Raw genomic sequence first — 18,202 nt, 5'->3', positions numbered from 1 at the left:
CCATTGCCTCAGATCTCTTGTTTAATTTACCTAACCCGTCAAGAACATTCTTCCTCAAGTGAGCATTATCACATCCCTAAAAATTCACCACTAAAGGTCAAACTCAGCAAGGCACACAAATTCCTGTACACTGTATCCCCAGTTCACTTTCCCAGTCTTATTCACTACTCTCTACATACAACTAATTCCTGGAAAATTATGGCTTCAAATAAGCCCTCGTATCTAATGCAATCAGGACCAGTATTTACTCAGTTAACCAGAAAAGCTGATTAAAACAGACAACTGTAAAACAAAATTCATATATGAAAGCAAATAAATGTAAACAAGACAGTTATTTCAACATAAAAGATATTGGAGAATGTCTCCAGTGACTTAAATCCATGCTACCTTTCTTGCATAAACCATGCTCATAATGGGCTTTATGAGACTTCAGTGTCTTTGAAGTGAGGCAAAAACCTGAAGTCAATAGAAAACCACTCAGTACATAACCTTCCTAGAATTGCTTTCCTTTCTAGGCACCCACATATAATTAAACAGCAATTATATTCTCAGAGCCTTGCCTTTATTGAGTTGCTCCAAAGTATTTATTTACCTTTGTTATACCAACAATTTTTATGTTGTACATGTTTCACCAGCTTTGGGCTACCTAATTAAAACTATATATAATCACTAACAAGTTCAGCAGGCAACAACAGGCTAGAATACACACAACCAACTTCTGGTAGGCTTGCAATTCAACAGGTGGAAACAGAAGAGAGTGAGCTCAGGAGAAGTAGCCTATTTGCCACAATGTTTAGTTTTAAAGCAGAAATGGTTAATTTGCTAAATTAACGGCAATTAATTGGCAGAATTAAGATTAAAATAGAGTTGTCTGATTCCTGACCTTGAGCTCAGGAATATTATGTTTCTCATGGACGTGGTACTGAAGTTTATGTATTTCTTAAATTGGTTAAGAATTTCTGTTTTACCAAAAATAACATTACTGAATTCCAGATTGAGGAATCAGCAGGTGGAGATTATGAAGCACCATGCCTGGTTTGTTTAAAGGTTCAGCAAGGGGAGCAGTGTAGCTAAGACAGAGAACCTGGAGAACAGTGGAGAAAAAGAAATCAGACAAGTAACAGGGGGTCAAACCATACATAGCCTGTAGCCACAGAACTTTGGCTTCTATTCTGAACGCATTATGAGCCTACTGGGGGACTTCAGATAAAAACATGATGCTATTCCACTTGCAGTATTTTTAAAGGATCACTCTGTGTAGAAAAATATAAGTGGGGAAGAGGATGGGTCTGGTTAGGACGATTGCAATGGCAATAACTCCAGTGAAGAGCAACAGTGTCCAGGATCAGGAAGAAACTGAAGAGGTGATGAAAAATAGATGCTGGATATTATTTTGAAGGGTAAGCCGTAAGAAATCTTGAGGATTCTGTTGGCTACTTAGATGACAAAGGATATAATGAAGAAAAAAGCTAAGTCATAAATAACATACCACAAATATTTAAAAGTTGTCATATTCTTAAATTGCTGATTCTTTAATGATCAAGTGACATAGCTAATGAAGCCTTTTCCATGCTGTAAATTAGACCATGAAAAGTTCACTGAATGTAATCCCACCAGCATTTTGTATGAAATCTTTAGCAGTTAAAACTACTCCAAACACAAAGAAAAATACATTAAACATACTAATTCTTCAATATTCCATTCTATGACCATGAAACTACATAATGTTAGCCTAATATAGGGCTAATTTTTTCTTCTAGTGTAAAATTTTATGGCAAACACTAAAGCTACTCATGATAAAAACATTCTTCAAACATGTCGTGGAAGCCTAAAAAGAAATGTGATGACAGAATTAAAATACAAAAGAATATCCAAATAATAATCACATCAATAACCAACATGTTAATAAAACAAATTATTTAAGTTTACTATTCAAATACTAAATATTTTTCACATACACATACACATAAAAATTCCTATGGTTTGCAAGAATACAAAAACCAACAATTGCAAGGCTAAAATAAAAGTGTAGTCATTCAAATAAATAACACTCATTCACCAATCAAAAGGGACATGCTGAATTAACTGCAATGACTACCACACAATGGAGTACTAACCCTAAAAAAAAACAGTGAGCGATCTCTGTACGGCACTACGGAGTCATCTTCAGAATGTATTATTAAGTAAAAAGAGCAAAGTGGGGAAATATGTGTATGATATTCTATCATTTACCTATAAGGGGGAGTAATACTGTTTTAAATAATGTATTAAAAACAAACTGGGATAAAATATAAAATTAAAAAATTGTATAGGAGGAAATAGGGTGACAGAGTAGGGACTGCCATTAGAACCTATTTTATATAAATTATAAAATTAAATTACATTTTAAAAAAGCAAACTCTAAAAAATAAATAAAATTAAACAGTCCAAAGGTATATCTACATAGTATAACCATACAGAAAAGTATTTCAAATGACTTTAACACAAAGTCATTTTAATCCCACAGTTCTGGCAATGAAAGAGGGTTTAACGAAATACTGATATAAGATAGAAGAGATCAAAGAAAAACACCTCGATGCTAACTTTGAATGTGAAGCAATGACCAAACCAGTAGCAATAAGCTATTCCAAACTTGGAGCAATAAGCTATTTCAATAGCAAGAACATGGCTCCTTGCAGAAACAGCAGTTTCCAACCTGGGGCAGGAAATGTAAAAGATGAGTCTGGAACACGCTGTAATACTAAAAAGCTTTGAAGCTTTTAAAGATCACTTATTTGGTCATATCCCAGGTCTTAGAAGCTAACACGAAGAGACCCTTGATGTACAAAATTCTGATCAATCAGGATAATAATGGCAACAGATTGAAACACATCAAGTATGTTTAAATACATGAGCTCCTATTACCTAGACCTCAAAAAATCCAACTGGTCCTTTTGAAGTTAACTAGTGAGCCAACTCATTTTCTTTCTTTTTTTCTTATTGAAATACAGCTGATAGACAATCATATGTTGGTTGCAAGTATACAATACAGTGGTTCAACAGTTATGCATATTATTCATCCTTACCCTAACTAGTGCAGTTACTATATGTCAACACAGGAAGATGTTACAGAATCACTGGCTATATTCTCCATGTTGTACTACCATCCTTGTGACCAACTGATATTATGATTGACATTTTTTTTGCGCCTTTATCCCCCTCACTGTCCTCACCTGCACCCCTCAACCCCTTCCCCTTGGTAACCACCAGTCACTTCTCAGTGTCTATGAGTCTACTGCTATTTTCAAACCAACTCATTATTTGAAACATTGGTAGACAGTGAGAAAGAATAAAGAATATATCCCATCTTTTCTTATAAAACTTGTACTAGGAGTAACCAAACAGTACACACGAGGAAGTTCCTTTTCCAAAAATATTTCACTAATGAAAAAGACAGAATTAAAATGCTGCCATTGGATAGCTCTTATATTTTCATCTAATTATTTCTTTAGTCAGAGGACTTGGTTTTCAATGCTTTGCACATAAATATTTTAAATATATAACTTAGAGTTAATGGTTAGGTAGCTAGATATTAAACTGATCATTTATAGATTGGAATAATAAATTGAATACATGGTTTCGTGGGCTTCATAATCATTGCCTTTTCTAGTATATCCCAAAGTCTTATTATTCAATTTTACTTCTAATCCATAGCACAATGACAGGAACACTATATTTTTTATGGAAGGATACTTTGATGTGACAGTTAGAATTTTATACTGTCTGTATTAGTTTGCTAGTGCTACCATAACAAAATATGACAAAGTGACTTTAACAATAGAAATTTACTTATCATAGCTCTAGAAGCTGGAAACTCAAGATCAAAGCGCTGACAGGTTTAGTTTCTTCTAAGGCTCCTCTTCTCAGCTTGCAGATGGCTGCCTTCTCAGTGTGTTCACACGGTCTTTTCTCTCTGTGTGCATTCCCCGGTGTTCTCTTTTTGTGTCCAAATTTCCTCTTCTTAACAAGAATACTAGTAAGACTGAATTAGGCCCACTGTAAGGGCCTCACTTTAACTTAATCATCTCTTTCAAGGCTCCATTTCAAAGTTCTGGGGCAAGGGCTTCAACATATGAATTTTGAAGGGACATAATTTATCACATAATACTGTCAACTCAGCACACCAAAGAACAGAGAATAATGTTAATGCATACATTTCAAGGCCTGACCCATCAGTATTTAGTAAAACAATGCATATGCTGAGCATTTAACATCACTTCTATTTATTTTTTCAGTAACCCACTCCGGAGAAGGGGCATTACTTAACAACCTCTATCTTTAGTTTTCCCTAATTTACTTTATTCAAAGCAGGGAGAGATGGAGGGTAATTATTTTGATAAAAAGGTGAGATAACAGCCAGAATAGGAAGTGCTATCATCCATCTATTCACTTGGCTTTTGCTAGGCTACGGACCAGGTATGAAATTGTTGTATGTCTAGAAACTAAACCGTAATCTCACACTCTTTGTTCTGCTATCTCCAATAGAGGTCAAACATTCAACTCACTGTGTCCTCATCATTCCCAAATTCTCAGAGTAAACTAACGGTGCCTCACTGTGTGTTTCACCTTTCATTTCAGTACAGATGAATCGGTGCTACACTGTGCATAATGCAGTTGGTAAAGAAGCAAGTAAACAACTGATACGTCAGAGATGATGATGAGTCAGCCAGTAATACCAGAAAGGTGTCTGGAAGAAGTAGCCCTTACACAAACTGTATCAAGAGTCTGGTAGCTGCTGGTCAAGTAACGAAAGGAGGCAAATGAAACATGGTAAGCAAAGACACATCGATATGAACCAGCAGGGAATGCAGGGGAACTGAAAGTAGTCCAGTACCAAGAGAATGAAAGATGCAAAAAGCAGTATGAGAAGTCAGAGTCAGGAAGAATCCAGATCACTCCCACTTTACAAATAATATTAATCATAGAGGCTAAGCAGCTAGTAAATGGCAGAATCAGGATTTGCAACAAATTTAACTCCAAATACTTCACTTAGCAGAGTGACCCAGTTTTCCTAAGCCACTCCTGGTTTATAGTTGTTGTTTCTGCATTACTACTGATTATTATTGATAGGGGCTTCTTTTACGCTATTAAGGTTCTGATTCAGGGGATATCTTCAACCTATTTCTAAAGCTACCATCTTACATTTTCTAGACCCAGGAAAACTACAGTTTCTAAACTTCTCTAACCCATTAGTGAAATTAATTGCTGAAGACGAGAAGATAATAAAAATAATTATGCATTTGGAAAGGGCTTTGGACTATTAACACTTTACGAAACAACTCAGTATATACTAGTTAAATCGTCTTTTATGAAAACATTGTCATTGTTTAAAGTAGGAATCTTAGAAGGCAGAAAGAGTAAAAAAAAGTCATCAATCTTCTAATTTTAATTTTATTCAAAAAAATTCTGGATTTAAATGCTTCAGTTATACCACAGTCATAAATTCAAAATGCTTATAGAAAGGTAGATCAGCAAAACTCTAAACAAACTTGGCACAAAGAAGTCACTTTTGTTTGTACAAGTTCTATGATGCACATATTCTATATCCTGCCATTCAAAAACTGAAAAGTTGCAGTTAAGCTACTGAAAATACTAACACCTGCAAAAGACTGCTTATCCCCTCCTCATACTTATTCACTGGCAAGTAAAAAATTTAATGCTAGATACTTGGTTTTCCCAATATATAAATGGGCAAATGACCAAGATCAGGCCAAGGGAAGTCCCTTAAAGGGAAATCTGCTGCAGTCACAGGGCTCTTTGGAAAAAGTCCCCCTCCTTGACATACACAGAACATGGAGAAGATATTTTCTATTGCCCACCACTTTTTATTGTGCTTTTGGATAAGCATATGTAAAAACACAAGTCAAGAGTTGTGGCAATCATGCTGAAACCAGGAGGGGACAAAACTAAGAATTTAATCTGAATCTGCGAAAGGCAGAAGAGAAAAAAAAAGAATTGACAGATCCCAACACTGGATGACATCATTGAACAGCTCAGTAAGACTGAATGTGCTTCCTCTAAATGACACATGTGACCCTTGAACAACATGGGAGTTAGGGGATAAGGGCATAGATCCCCTGTCACAGTTGAAAATCTGTAGTAACTTTTGACTTTCCCAAAACTTAACTACTAATAACTTACTGTTGAGTGGAAGCCTTACTGTAAACATAAAGTTGATTAGCACATATTTTATATTATATGTATTATATAGTATATTCTTACATTAAAGGAACTAGAGAAAAGTGTTTTTTTAAATTTCCACAAAATCTCCAAAAATTTTTCCAATATATTTACTGACAAAAATCTGCCTGTAAGTGGATCCACGCAGTTCAAACTCAACTGTATATTATCCTGCATAATAAGTACTCTTACTCTTTAGGTCATTTTAAATTTGATACTGTTATCTGCAGCTAAATCATCCCAAATGATATAATGGGTTATGAATCAAGTCTATGCAAGGAAATTATTCAGGACAATCATTACTACCCTCTCAAACTCAGAAGCAGGAATAAAACAAAGAAACACAAGGACTAAACATGTGAAAAAAGAAGTTGGGTGTTATTTTCCCAATGAGGTAATGGTCAAAAGTTAACAGAATTGATTATTTCCTTTGTGCCAGGACTATGCTTGATACATTTCCTTAGTTAACCTCACAACAAACATATGAAATATTATTCCCATTCTATAGAGGAGGAAACTTAACTTAAAAAAGTCAAGCAACTTGTACAAGGTCATACCCCTTGAGAGTAGTTGAGGAAGCCTTCATAATCCAAATCAGTTGACTCCAGGGGCTAAGTATTAAAATTTAAGGACAACTGAAGGTAAATACACATTAGCTATTTTTCCTATGAAAAAGATATCCAAGTCCTCTGTTGAGCATGAAAAGAACAGAAAGGAGTAAAGAACTTGAGAAACATTATAATTATGAACAACCAATACTGTTTTTCAATGGCAAAAAGACTTCCTCATTTTATACATAAAGACATCAAGGCCCAGATAGAGTAAACAAATTGCTGAAAGATGTAGTACAGTTAAGGTTACAGTTAGTAATAAAACTCAAATACTCCTATCTTCTGATCCCAAGGCCAGAGCACTTTTCACTTCATCGAACACAGCCTCCCCTTTAAATTGATGTTATCTCCAACGCACAGGGGGAAAAAATGAGATACGGAAATAAAATTATGAGGGCCTACTAAGAAAGACTCACAGATCAGAACTCCTAGATTCAGAATGTATTAGTATATAAACTTTAATATAAGCAGAAAGACAACAAAACTGTTTATGGTGTTAGACACACAGCAACAAGAAAAAAATAATTTAATGAAAAACTTATTTTGTCAGGATATCTATACCTCCTCAGTAAATGTTTTAAGAATCAGATTTTCTTGGAAAGTATCCACCCATTAACGGTAATGACCATTTCTCATCGAATTGTCTAAAAAATGTATTTTTAGAAACAATCTTAATTAGAACTAAGCAAACACAAATATATTGACTAATTGAAAAACTGTATTATACTCTATATATGATGCCAAAGTAACCTAACTGAGAATTACTGTTAATTTCCCCTAACAATTCCTGATTACATATGGAAGGACTAAATTCTAAATATTAACCTTAAATAATTTGATAATGAGCTACATGCATGCAAAAAAAAAGGAGATGGGGATGGAGAATGTGTATATCATTACTTACATCAATACAAAGTACCAAATGCCAAACAGGGTTTGGAGGTGGGAAGAGTCACATGGAGAGACTCACTATTTGGAGTCTCAAGAATCACTTATTCTCTTGCATGGGAAGAATAATTTTCATCAATTAAGATAATGTAAGAGTTTACTCATTTATCTAAAACAACAAATTCTACAAAAAATCTTCAGGTCTCTCAAACAGTATTTGGATAAAAGTAAACACAGATCTGGCTTACTCTGCAATGTCAAGATATCCACAGGAAGCAGCCGCATGTAGTGGTATCCAGCCTTCATTATCAGGTTGATTGATATTTGCTCCATTTTCTACCAGAAACTTCACCATATCAACATTGTCATCAATGCAGGCCTAAAAATAATATAGAAAGCACTATTAGTCAAAACTTGAATAAACACTCCCAATAACATAACAGCTTTTATAACATAAATATTCTCTGTAAGTTGGTATACTGCTGTCTTGATTGTACTGCCATCAAACAGGCCAACGGTACAAAGTAAATTTTAAAAATTAAGTAAATTGGAAGAGTCTTTCTAATTTACACATACAACTATACTGTAAATGACTAGACTATACCCACCCCGAGCTAAATAAGTGTACATTAAGATGAAAACAAAACATTGCAATTAAGTGCCAACAATATCCTCTACAGTAGTAGTTCCCAAACTATGATCTGCCAAGGGGGAAGGATCCTTTCAGGGAGTGGAGAAAGGTCAAAACAATACTAAGATGGCATTTCCCCTTTCCACTGTGTTGACATGTTCACTTCAGGATGCAAAAAAGCACTAGTGGCAAAACAACATGTGACTTCACACATCAAGGCAGTAGTCAAAAAAAAAAAGTATCTTGATCTTACATTAAGATTGGTAAATAAATGAACATACATAACTTTAGAAGGTCATCTAAAGTTTATACTTAATTATATTTTGTTACGAAAATAAGTAATGAGTTCACTATTGCAGTTAAGCTTAATTTTTTCTCTTTCTATTCTCTTATCATACAGACAGGTAGGAAATCTAGATGTAAATATAAAAAAAAGCTTGTCTTCATAATAAATCATATATTCAAATGATAAAATGACTGGAATAAGAAATTCAAAACATAGATTACACACAATGGCTAGAACATGGGAAATTTGGATTAAGAGAAATTCAGGCTTATGTACATACAGTATCCTAGAGAAAATGTAGGAGACACATTGGCTCACAGAGCGAAGATAAAACTAGACATGACAAACAAATTATAAAACAATGTGAAAAACCATTTTTGAGACCCAAAAAAAAAATTTCTAGGGGAAAGGTATACGAAATACTGCTTAACCAATCATACTTCATCCAACAAGTACTAGTACTTGAATGAGAGAGCCAAAAAATGGACACTATGAATATTCAGAGATTGAAACATGCCCTTTATCTACTCTTACCACATGGCCCTGTTATTTCCTTTATTGATAAAGATCTATAACATAGTAAGTTAAACCTATCTTTAAAGGCCAATACTTTTTGGGGACTTAGTAAGGGAAGAGCAACTCTCCTGAACTTTAGAATCCTTAAGGAAATAAAAAGAATTTAACTTCAAGATCATTCTCTCACAGGTAATTTTTATTGATTGCCTACTATACATAACGTATTGAGCCATCCATTCTGGTTGATACAAGACCAGCACTAGAGAGTATATTCTATGTTCCTTTATGCATAGTACCTGGTATACAGTAAGTATATACATGTAGAATGAATCAAAACAAAATGTTAACTTCTTAATGACTAGGCATTTTAGACCTACTATGTGTATGTGTACATAAAACTGTATTAAGTTCTGTGTGAGACACTTTGCTTTTATTATTCTTTCATGTGTTCCAGTCTTTCCTACCAAATAGATTACAGTCCCTTAAGAACAGAAACTGCATTATATACCCAATGCCTTACTAGTTTTAATCAATAAATTTTTGTTAACAGACTATAAAACAAATGAGATCATGTAGCAGTATCCTCAGGATGTTCATAATCTAATTAGGGAAATAAGATAAGCAGATAAAGAAAAATAATAAGCAACTTAAAAGCAATATACATTAATGAAGGAAAAGTTAGTATGTGAGTAGAGATGAGTTAAAGAAACCTTTCTGGAGAAAGTATATCTTTTGCCAGGTTTCATTAATGTCTAAGATCTGGAGATAGGAAGGTAGTATCTACAGGTAGCTCTTCTCATTGTTGAATTCTTTTGTCAGACTTGGTCACAAATTAATTCACAGGGTTTCAATCAATGGATATATACTAATAACTTATCTTCAGGGGAATAAAAAAAAGTTCCTACATACTATTTTATTCAATCAAGAAAATACGTTACAAGAATACACATAATTTGATACAATTCTTGCCACTGACATACCTATGTTAATTAAGAGAAGTCAAATTCATTGAGTTATTTTCCAAAAACTTTTCTATGTGAGGACATAAAATTCTTATGCTTTTCTAAAGCAAAACAAAAAATTCAAATCGTTGTCAGCTAATTGTTTCTTAATGTTCAGGGAAATATGTGGCCAGTAAATAGTGCAGACTCTTCATTAATTCAAAAAATACAGTGCCAACTATAGCCAGACACTATGTTAGCTGCTAAGAATACACTTGTGAAGTATGTAGACCAGCTTTCCCACTTACAGAGTTTAGAGTCCAGCAGGTAAGACAGAAAACAAGAAGAGGTAATAATAAATGCTATGAACTTTAACTAGACTACTTAACCTGGATTTGAGAGAAAGAGAAGAGAATTGAGAATCTCTAGGATGGTGCTCAGGAATTTCCACCATAAAGAAGTTCCCCATCTAATTAGTAGAAACATACCAGATTGAGAACCACTGATATCCATGGTAACGGTAGCTAGAGAAATAAAAAGGCACAAACAGCATATATAAATGTGATCAGAAAAGCCTCTGTCAAACCTGGAGGGCTATGACTTAAGAAAAGGGAGATGAAACAAAGGGAAAGAAAAAGTAAAATGAAAAAAAAAAAAAAAACACTTTTTAAGCATGTAAGTATACAAAAATTCAGATACAGAAAGAGTGGAAGAAAATACAACTTGACAAAACAAAGGAAATGCCCCACATTTTGGCGCTACTTAATGACATACTGAATAAAACGCAAGATTAAAGGTAAGATGATAAATCCTATTTAACAGTAATATCTTGTCAATTAAAAAAAATGTCAGAAATCAAGACAGGATGGTCAAAAGACTCATAGGTGCATCAGAAAGAATGTAAATATTTAAATTCTAAGAGCAGAAATATTAATATGGCTAATAAAATGAGGGGAGAGAAGTACAAAAAAGGATGAGTGCCTCTTCCCTAGTGAGTACTTGGACCTTTCTAAAATTGAAATGTGACTTAAGAAAATCATATTTCAATTTATTCACAGCCTATTTTCTTAATTTTAAAGGTATATGTAAGGAAAACACTCTCTCTAGATGTAAAGAAAAATTATCTAAAATTTAACCATCACCTAAATCTTCAGCTTTTTTCTTTTGGTAAATTAAAGCAAAACTAAATTTAACACTTTTAAATTAATAACCTATGTATGTGCCCTTTTAAATAAAAGTGTATCACAGGATTTGCATAGAGATTCTAAAAGGATGTTCCTCAAATGAAGGATGATTAGTTATGGATAATCAATATTGACTAATCAACTATTACTACTTTCTTAGCATATAGCACAATGCCTAGCTCAGAATTAGAACCAAACTCTGCCTGTAATCAATCTAATCAGAAATAAACATACACACAGATAAAATTACAAAATGATAGAACCTCTCTAATCTCAAATTCTCTTCATTTTAGTAAACATGGATTATTTTGGTAAACCTTTTCTGAAACCTCAAGAATCAGTGTTAGATTTAAATAAACTCAAACTGAGGAAAAGGTGAGGGGAAGAAAAAGCAGGGAAAGGCAGTGTAAGCCTTAAAGTTATATTTTTGCATCCTTTCAGAAAAGAAAGAGCAAGACAAATCTAATAACAGAAGATGAGAACCTGGTTGCTGTTCTGCTATATTTAGATATGCTTTAGCAGAAAATCAAGAATGAAGTTAAGAATATATAACTCTAAGTCCCAGGGAAAAAATTGAAAAAAAAATCTTATCTTAACCAAATACTATTTCCCATTTTAGACTACCAAGCTGCTCTGCATTTCTGGGACCACTGAGGGAGGAGTTTAAGAAAGCAGGAATTAGTCCTGCCAAGTCACAAAATAAGAAGGAGAGTGGAGGAAAGAGAAAAAACAAGCAGCAAAAGATATAATTAATTTTCAAGTATTTTGTTCAATAGTAAGAAAGGGACAAATAGTTTCTAGTAAGGCACAGTAAATAGTTGCAAGTACTTACTAATATAAATTGAGTGATGCAAAATGCCACAAGAATTTTCTAGTTTGCTGCTTGTGGTAGGTAACTTCTAAGACGGCAATGATCCCTGTGCCTCATGGTCGTCACACCTTTGTGTAAAACTCCTCTGCTTGAGTGTGGGCTGCACCAAGTGACTTGCTTTTAACAGTGTGATTGAGACAGAAGCGATAGGGTGTCACTTCTGGAATTAGGTTATAAAAAAACTGTAGCTTCCATCCTGGCACATACTTTGTCTTGCCCTCTCTTGGATAACTCACAACCTCAACTGCCATGACAAGAAGCAGTCTGTAGAATGTAGAAGCCCATGTGGCAAGGAAGCAAGGCCTACCAATAACCACATGACTGTGCTCTGGACTCCTACCCCACTCCCCAGTTAAGTCCAAAGATGAGACCACATTCCTAACCAAACACGAGTGCAATCTGATGCGAGATCTTGAACCAGAAGCACCTAGCTAAGCAACACCCAAATTCCTGAAACAGAAAATGTGAGCTGGTAAATGTTTAGTATTTTAAATTTAGGGGTAATCTGTTGCACAGTGATAAACAGCAAGTACACTGCTGTTTCTTATGAGTGCAGAAGGCATTCACACCAGATTTTAGTTCAGCTTGTGTATTTCCAAACATCTATTTCCTTCTCTACTTAATCTAAGAGTTGTCTAACTTTTGACTATCTCGCCATTTCTACAAATTCGAAGCTCTAATTACAAAGGACCACCCTCCATTTCTTGAATATGACAAAATAATCTGAAATTGTAGCTTCAGAATAAATAAATAATATTTACCTGGTAATGTGCGAGGTGATAAAAAGGTTTATGAAGTAAAAGAATAACCTCTTAACTATCTAGAGCTATCCTAATAAATAATAAAAATTATTCCTTTAATGTTTTCTTTTGGGGTGGGAGGGCATATGAAAAGTATAAAGAAAAAAAGTTAGCTTTTACACATTCCTTTGCATCAAGGGAAAGGGATATATATGATTCTATTGCATAATTCATTTAATCATTTTTCTCAAATGTTGCAAAAAAAATGCTAGCACTTTTACACTTAGATAATAAAGTTTTGATACTCTTCACATGTAGAACACTATTTAGTCAAAAAGAAAGTAGTAAGGCAGAAATAAGAGTATCTAAATTTTCAATGTGTCTCCTGAAACAGCTGTCAGTCTAGAGCCCTTCTGAAAGCAATTTATCACAAAAATGAATGGCAGCATCTTCCAAACTCTTTCCATGAAACTACTGACCTGAAAAAATTAAATAGTTCTTGACATAAGTGCTCTTAAAAACAATTAAATGTAGGAAACACTGGATTAAGCATTTTTCTTTACAGAACTTGTCAACAAGTCCTTTTTTACACGAACATCAATTTTTATTACCAAAATCTATTTTTATGTCCAAGTTGAGGCATATAGTCTGGGAACCGCTGTCCCATATATACACTCTATCTGTAATACAACAAATGAGTGTACCACAGCACTGTCAATTCCAAGTCTCTCTCAGACACAGATAACCAATCATGAATTAGTAATTTCATATTTTTGCACTATTCTTTACCATTAAAGGAAAAACACTGTATGCAGATTTTATTCACCAATAACTATATGGAACTCAGGAATTTCTGAAAGGTCTTTTTATTATTTATCTAAACTGGACATTCAATGATTAACATGGCTGACTCAATACACTACAAATGAGATTTTCATCTTTTGAGTGGTTCCCCAACTATCTAAAAGACTTTGACACACATAGATTATCTTTGCCAGAAAGACAGAGGCCACAAAATTCTGCTAAGGCAGACATGACAAATAAAAGGTCTCTAGATAAAACAAAACCCTACAAAAGCACATTCTTAGGCTCCCTCAAAAAAAAGCAGGTTGGTAGGAGGAGGGGTGGAGCCCAGTTGCCAAGAAAAAGTAACCTGATAATAAAATTTAATTCTTTCTGATAATAAGAATTAACTAATAACTTCTAACTCTATAATCAGGAAGAAGAGAGACTTACTCTGGCTCAGCAAAAAGCTGGAATAATGGCTGAAGCATTGCTGGTCTCTCCAGACTGCTCCTCAACCTAGTTTTCTTTTAACCATCTCAAGCCTTTATTTGTAAGGCATTTCCCAGCTTATGTTAACATTGCTAAAGTTTAATCATTCTCTCCTTCCTTTTTTTCAAAACACCATGAACATACCTGTCCTAACACAAAAAACTGTTTTAAATATCCAACCATATGTTCATTTTCCTCTTCTTCTGCCTCCACTATCCTATAAACTCTCCAAAAAGCGAGGACCTATTACCTATTCTTAACACAGTACCTAGAATACATTAGTAATCAAATGTTGAATGGAGGAACTTATGAGTATGATTTGGCTTCACCGGTTAAAACTCAGAAATAAGTTGCCGATTCTTTGTCATCTGTAGATGAATGCATCAGAGAAATCAAATTTTCCCTATCTTATCTGACTGACTAAGGCAGACGAGTAAGTTACAAAACAATTTGTGATCTTATGTAAGGGGGAATAATATTGTTCCTTTTCCTACATGAAAAATGTGTAACTGACATAAGACTTTTAATACCCACAAAGTATTAAATTGTCTTAGAGTCAAATGTATAAAAGTGTGATATGATCACTCAGAAAAATCATTCTTCTAAGCAAAAAGATGACTAGTGCTGAGTAAGATTATGGCAGTGTAGAAACAGTTATTTTAGCAGCCCTGTATTGGCTCTCACTGATGCTCTTTAAAGTTCACACTTTTTTCTCCTGTGTCCACTAATCAGGTAGCAGTAGTTCCAAGGTAAGAAAGACTCCAAGTAAAACATTTCACTTTCGTTTTTCCTAATACCTGTCATTAATGAAACCTACACTTTCTAATTGCAACACATGCAGATATGATCTCCCCTATTTGATAGAGTAAGATAAAATAAATCAGACTGCTTTTAAGTTTCCTTAAAAAAAAATCAATTATATAACCAATAGATGTAATGTTTTGTTGGAATAACATTAGCATTCTAGCATAAAACTACTGCCACAAAAGGAATTCCTTCCACTGGTAAGACAAACTCCCAGTGCACATGAAGTTCTTAGTAATTTAGCTACCGTGGCAATAAAGGCAGCCAAGAAGAGATCACTGAAGACAAAGTGAAAGCCAGCTAGTTGGGTTTTGTTGTTTTTTCTTTTTTGGAGTGGTGCCTTGCATTTCACTGAAAGTCTAAAAGCTAAGTCTTGACCGTATATGGCTTTGGGATTCCCACGGATGGAAATGCTTAGGGAACAGTCAATCCAATAGCCGTAAAACACATGAAACATAGGTACTGAACTACCGCGAGTGATCTGATTGTTTTTATTGTACTTTCACTTAAATATATTCTTGCAGATAATCCCAAAAGTGTTCCTGAAAAACATTATGATCAAATTTACAAGGTTAAAATACACAAAGGAGTATATAAATCATGAAAATTTCCTTAAAATAAACTTTTGATAGAAACCCTCCTTAAGTTTGTTAAACATTCCCTTGTCATTAAAAAAAATATGTAAAGTAATTTAACTTTTGTCCATTATCTTATTATATTAATTATTAAACTCCAATGTTACATAATAATGTCCTTGTAGCCAACAGTTTATGCAGCTAAAATGATACCTCAAATGCCTTTTTGGAATATTTGCTTTTTGTCTTGATTTTATCCATCACATCTTACAATTATCTTAAAATCAGTTTCCTGTCTTCATTTTAATTTGTAGCTCTTAATTTGTCAAACATAAAAAAAAAATTGAGCCCAAAATAAGAGTACATAGAAACTATATGAGGACTTCTCTTGAGTAAAATAAAAGTACTTGTGCTTAAGTGCGTGGATTCTGTGAAGTCTGTTTTAGTTCTATGAGTAATGCTTATTTTTCAGGTATTTTTTTAGGTCATAAAGTTTCCAATATGTGGGGAAAAAAATAAAAAAAGAAGTCACACCCTGTAAAATGTAGAGGGCTCACATAAACAAGTAACATTAAAACCGACAACAATTAAAAAAGAAAAGGAAACTAGTAAGTGTTATTGGCAATGTTTTCTCTGCATGGGCATGTTTAAGAACAATTTTGACACTAGTGCTTATCATTTCAGAGCTCCTGGAAAAATTAGTGGTGACTCTGAGAAAATGAGCAAAGACCCTGAGGTAACAGTTCACTGTTACATTATTTATATTTCATTAACAATATTGCATGCTCATGTCCTCAGAATAATAAGATAGTGATAACCTACTTTGTGATTTAATTTTAATAATTCAAGAGTAAACAAAAGAGAAAGTAGAGATCGTTTTACGGAACTTAGCAATGTGTGTACAGCTCAATGGAATAGTCACATCTGATACAACGGAAATCTTTTCTGATACAGCTATTTCATGTTAATAAGAGAATAGATTATATATGAGAGACATGGAGGTAAACCCCAAACCTCTCTCACAATAATAAATTTCCTCTTTCAGAAAACATCTTTCAGAAGATAAAAACAGTTTCTGGACTTTAACGCCACCAGACTGCTACACTATTCAGATCTTTTCAACAACTAGTGAACATCCATCATTTATTAAGTACAATATACTGGGCATACAAAGATGAGCCATGATGGATACAGACCTTATATAATATATGATTTTAACTGGAAGCCAAGCAGGAAATAAGATGATCTTTATTTAATATGGCAAGGGCCATTATTTTGTAGAATCTCAGAGGACAGTAATAGCTAGGGTAGGTCAGGGATTCTAGGAAAATCTAATCTGATCTCTAAGGATAAAGAAATGATGAAGGCTAAAACAGTTTTCCTAAAATGGGGTAACAGCTTATCACGGAGAGCATTTGGTATTGCTGAAGGATCATAAGGTACAGGGGATGATTAGGGAGAATTTAAGCAGAGATGACGGGGAGATTGTGACTGGCCTTATAAAAAAACCAGGCTAATTCTTCTTCCTTCCTAATTACAACCCTTAAATAGAATTCGTGCCTCATATCGAATTTACCAAGTATCATAATTCCTCCAGGTGGTAAAGATACCTCGAGACAAGTGCTGGGCATAGAAGCCACAGGGCATAAATATGCAAAGAAGTAAAAAGCTAACCTTTGCAAACAATATGGCTTCTCTCTCACTTACCAACTTTACATTTCCCTGTATGGCCCCAGAAGATGGCTGGTTAGCCAGAGACGGGTAAGATTCCTCAAGGGAGGAACAACCTAACACAGGCACAGTCGCAGGGGGGCCATCAGGTGAGAAATTGGGGATCAACAGAGGTGAGGCTCAGAACCTCATCCCCCCTGCTTTGAGAGAAATCTTCTGCATCCGTGGATGTCTTGCTGCCCTTGTCTAGCTTGGATTAATACTTAGTCCATAGGCACACACCTGATCATCTACATTTGCCCTCTTACAGCACTAAACTATGTTTTCTACCCTTATCTTGCATCTACCTACCACTTCAGCATTTTATTAAAAATAAAAATAATAATAATAATAAAGGGAGAAATGTGGGATCAACATATAAATCAAGTATAAAAATCAAATGAATATTCATATTTGACCTGATTGTTTATAGTTCATAATGCGTGATCAAAAACTAAAGTTTCTGTGATGAATGCCCTTGCACTGTTTACCATGTAAGAATTTATTCACTATGTAAGAATTCGTTCACCATGTAAGAACTTGTTCATTATGCTTCAGAAGATTGGAGACTGACGAGAATTAGGCTTGAGATGGATTAATGATTGTACATTGAGCACTGACCCCCCTATACTGAATTTTATTGTTGTTAACAACCATTTGATCAATAAATATGAGAGATGCCCTCTCAAAAAAAAAAAAAAAACCAGGCTAAGTAGACTAAACTTACTCTGTACAACAGTATTTGTCACATATGAATAACACAAGGGGATCTGTCTAAAAGAAAAATAAAATTCCCGACCTCACTAAAACTGACTGAAATTATTTTTGTTATTTAAATAGCTACTAACATAAACCTAAGCCTTTATTCATGCTTTAGTACACACACACACACACACACACACACACATATATATAAAATCAAAATAAATTTATAAATTTTCTCAACACTTC

At 34.2% G+C, this 18,202-nt stretch overlaps 1 protein-coding gene across 7 annotated transcripts in view; it reads right to left on the bottom strand.

Annotated features, from left to right (window-relative positions):
• Nucleotides 1-18,202, bottom strand: part of PPP1R12A (protein phosphatase 1 regulatory subunit 12A) — a 136,517-nt gene that overhangs the window by 85,981 nt on the left and 32,334 nt on the right. For all 7 annotated transcript variants that reach the window (XM_073214817.1, XM_073214814.1, XM_073214815.1 and 4 more), the window contains exon 2: nt 7,967-8,097. In XM_073214817.1, coding sequence (XP_073070918.1) covers nt 7,967-8,097 — 131 coding nt within the window. The remainder of the gene's footprint in view (nt 1-7,966; nt 8,098-18,202) is intronic.

The sequence above is a fragment of the Manis javanica genome, chromosome 10 (genome assembly GCF_040802235.1).
Source record: "Manis javanica isolate MJ-LG chromosome 10, MJ_LKY, whole genome shotgun sequence".
Classification (NCBI taxonomy): domain Eukaryota; kingdom Metazoa; phylum Chordata; class Mammalia; order Pholidota; family Manidae; genus Manis; species Manis javanica.
This window is presented reverse-complemented; position numbering and strand designations above follow the sequence as displayed.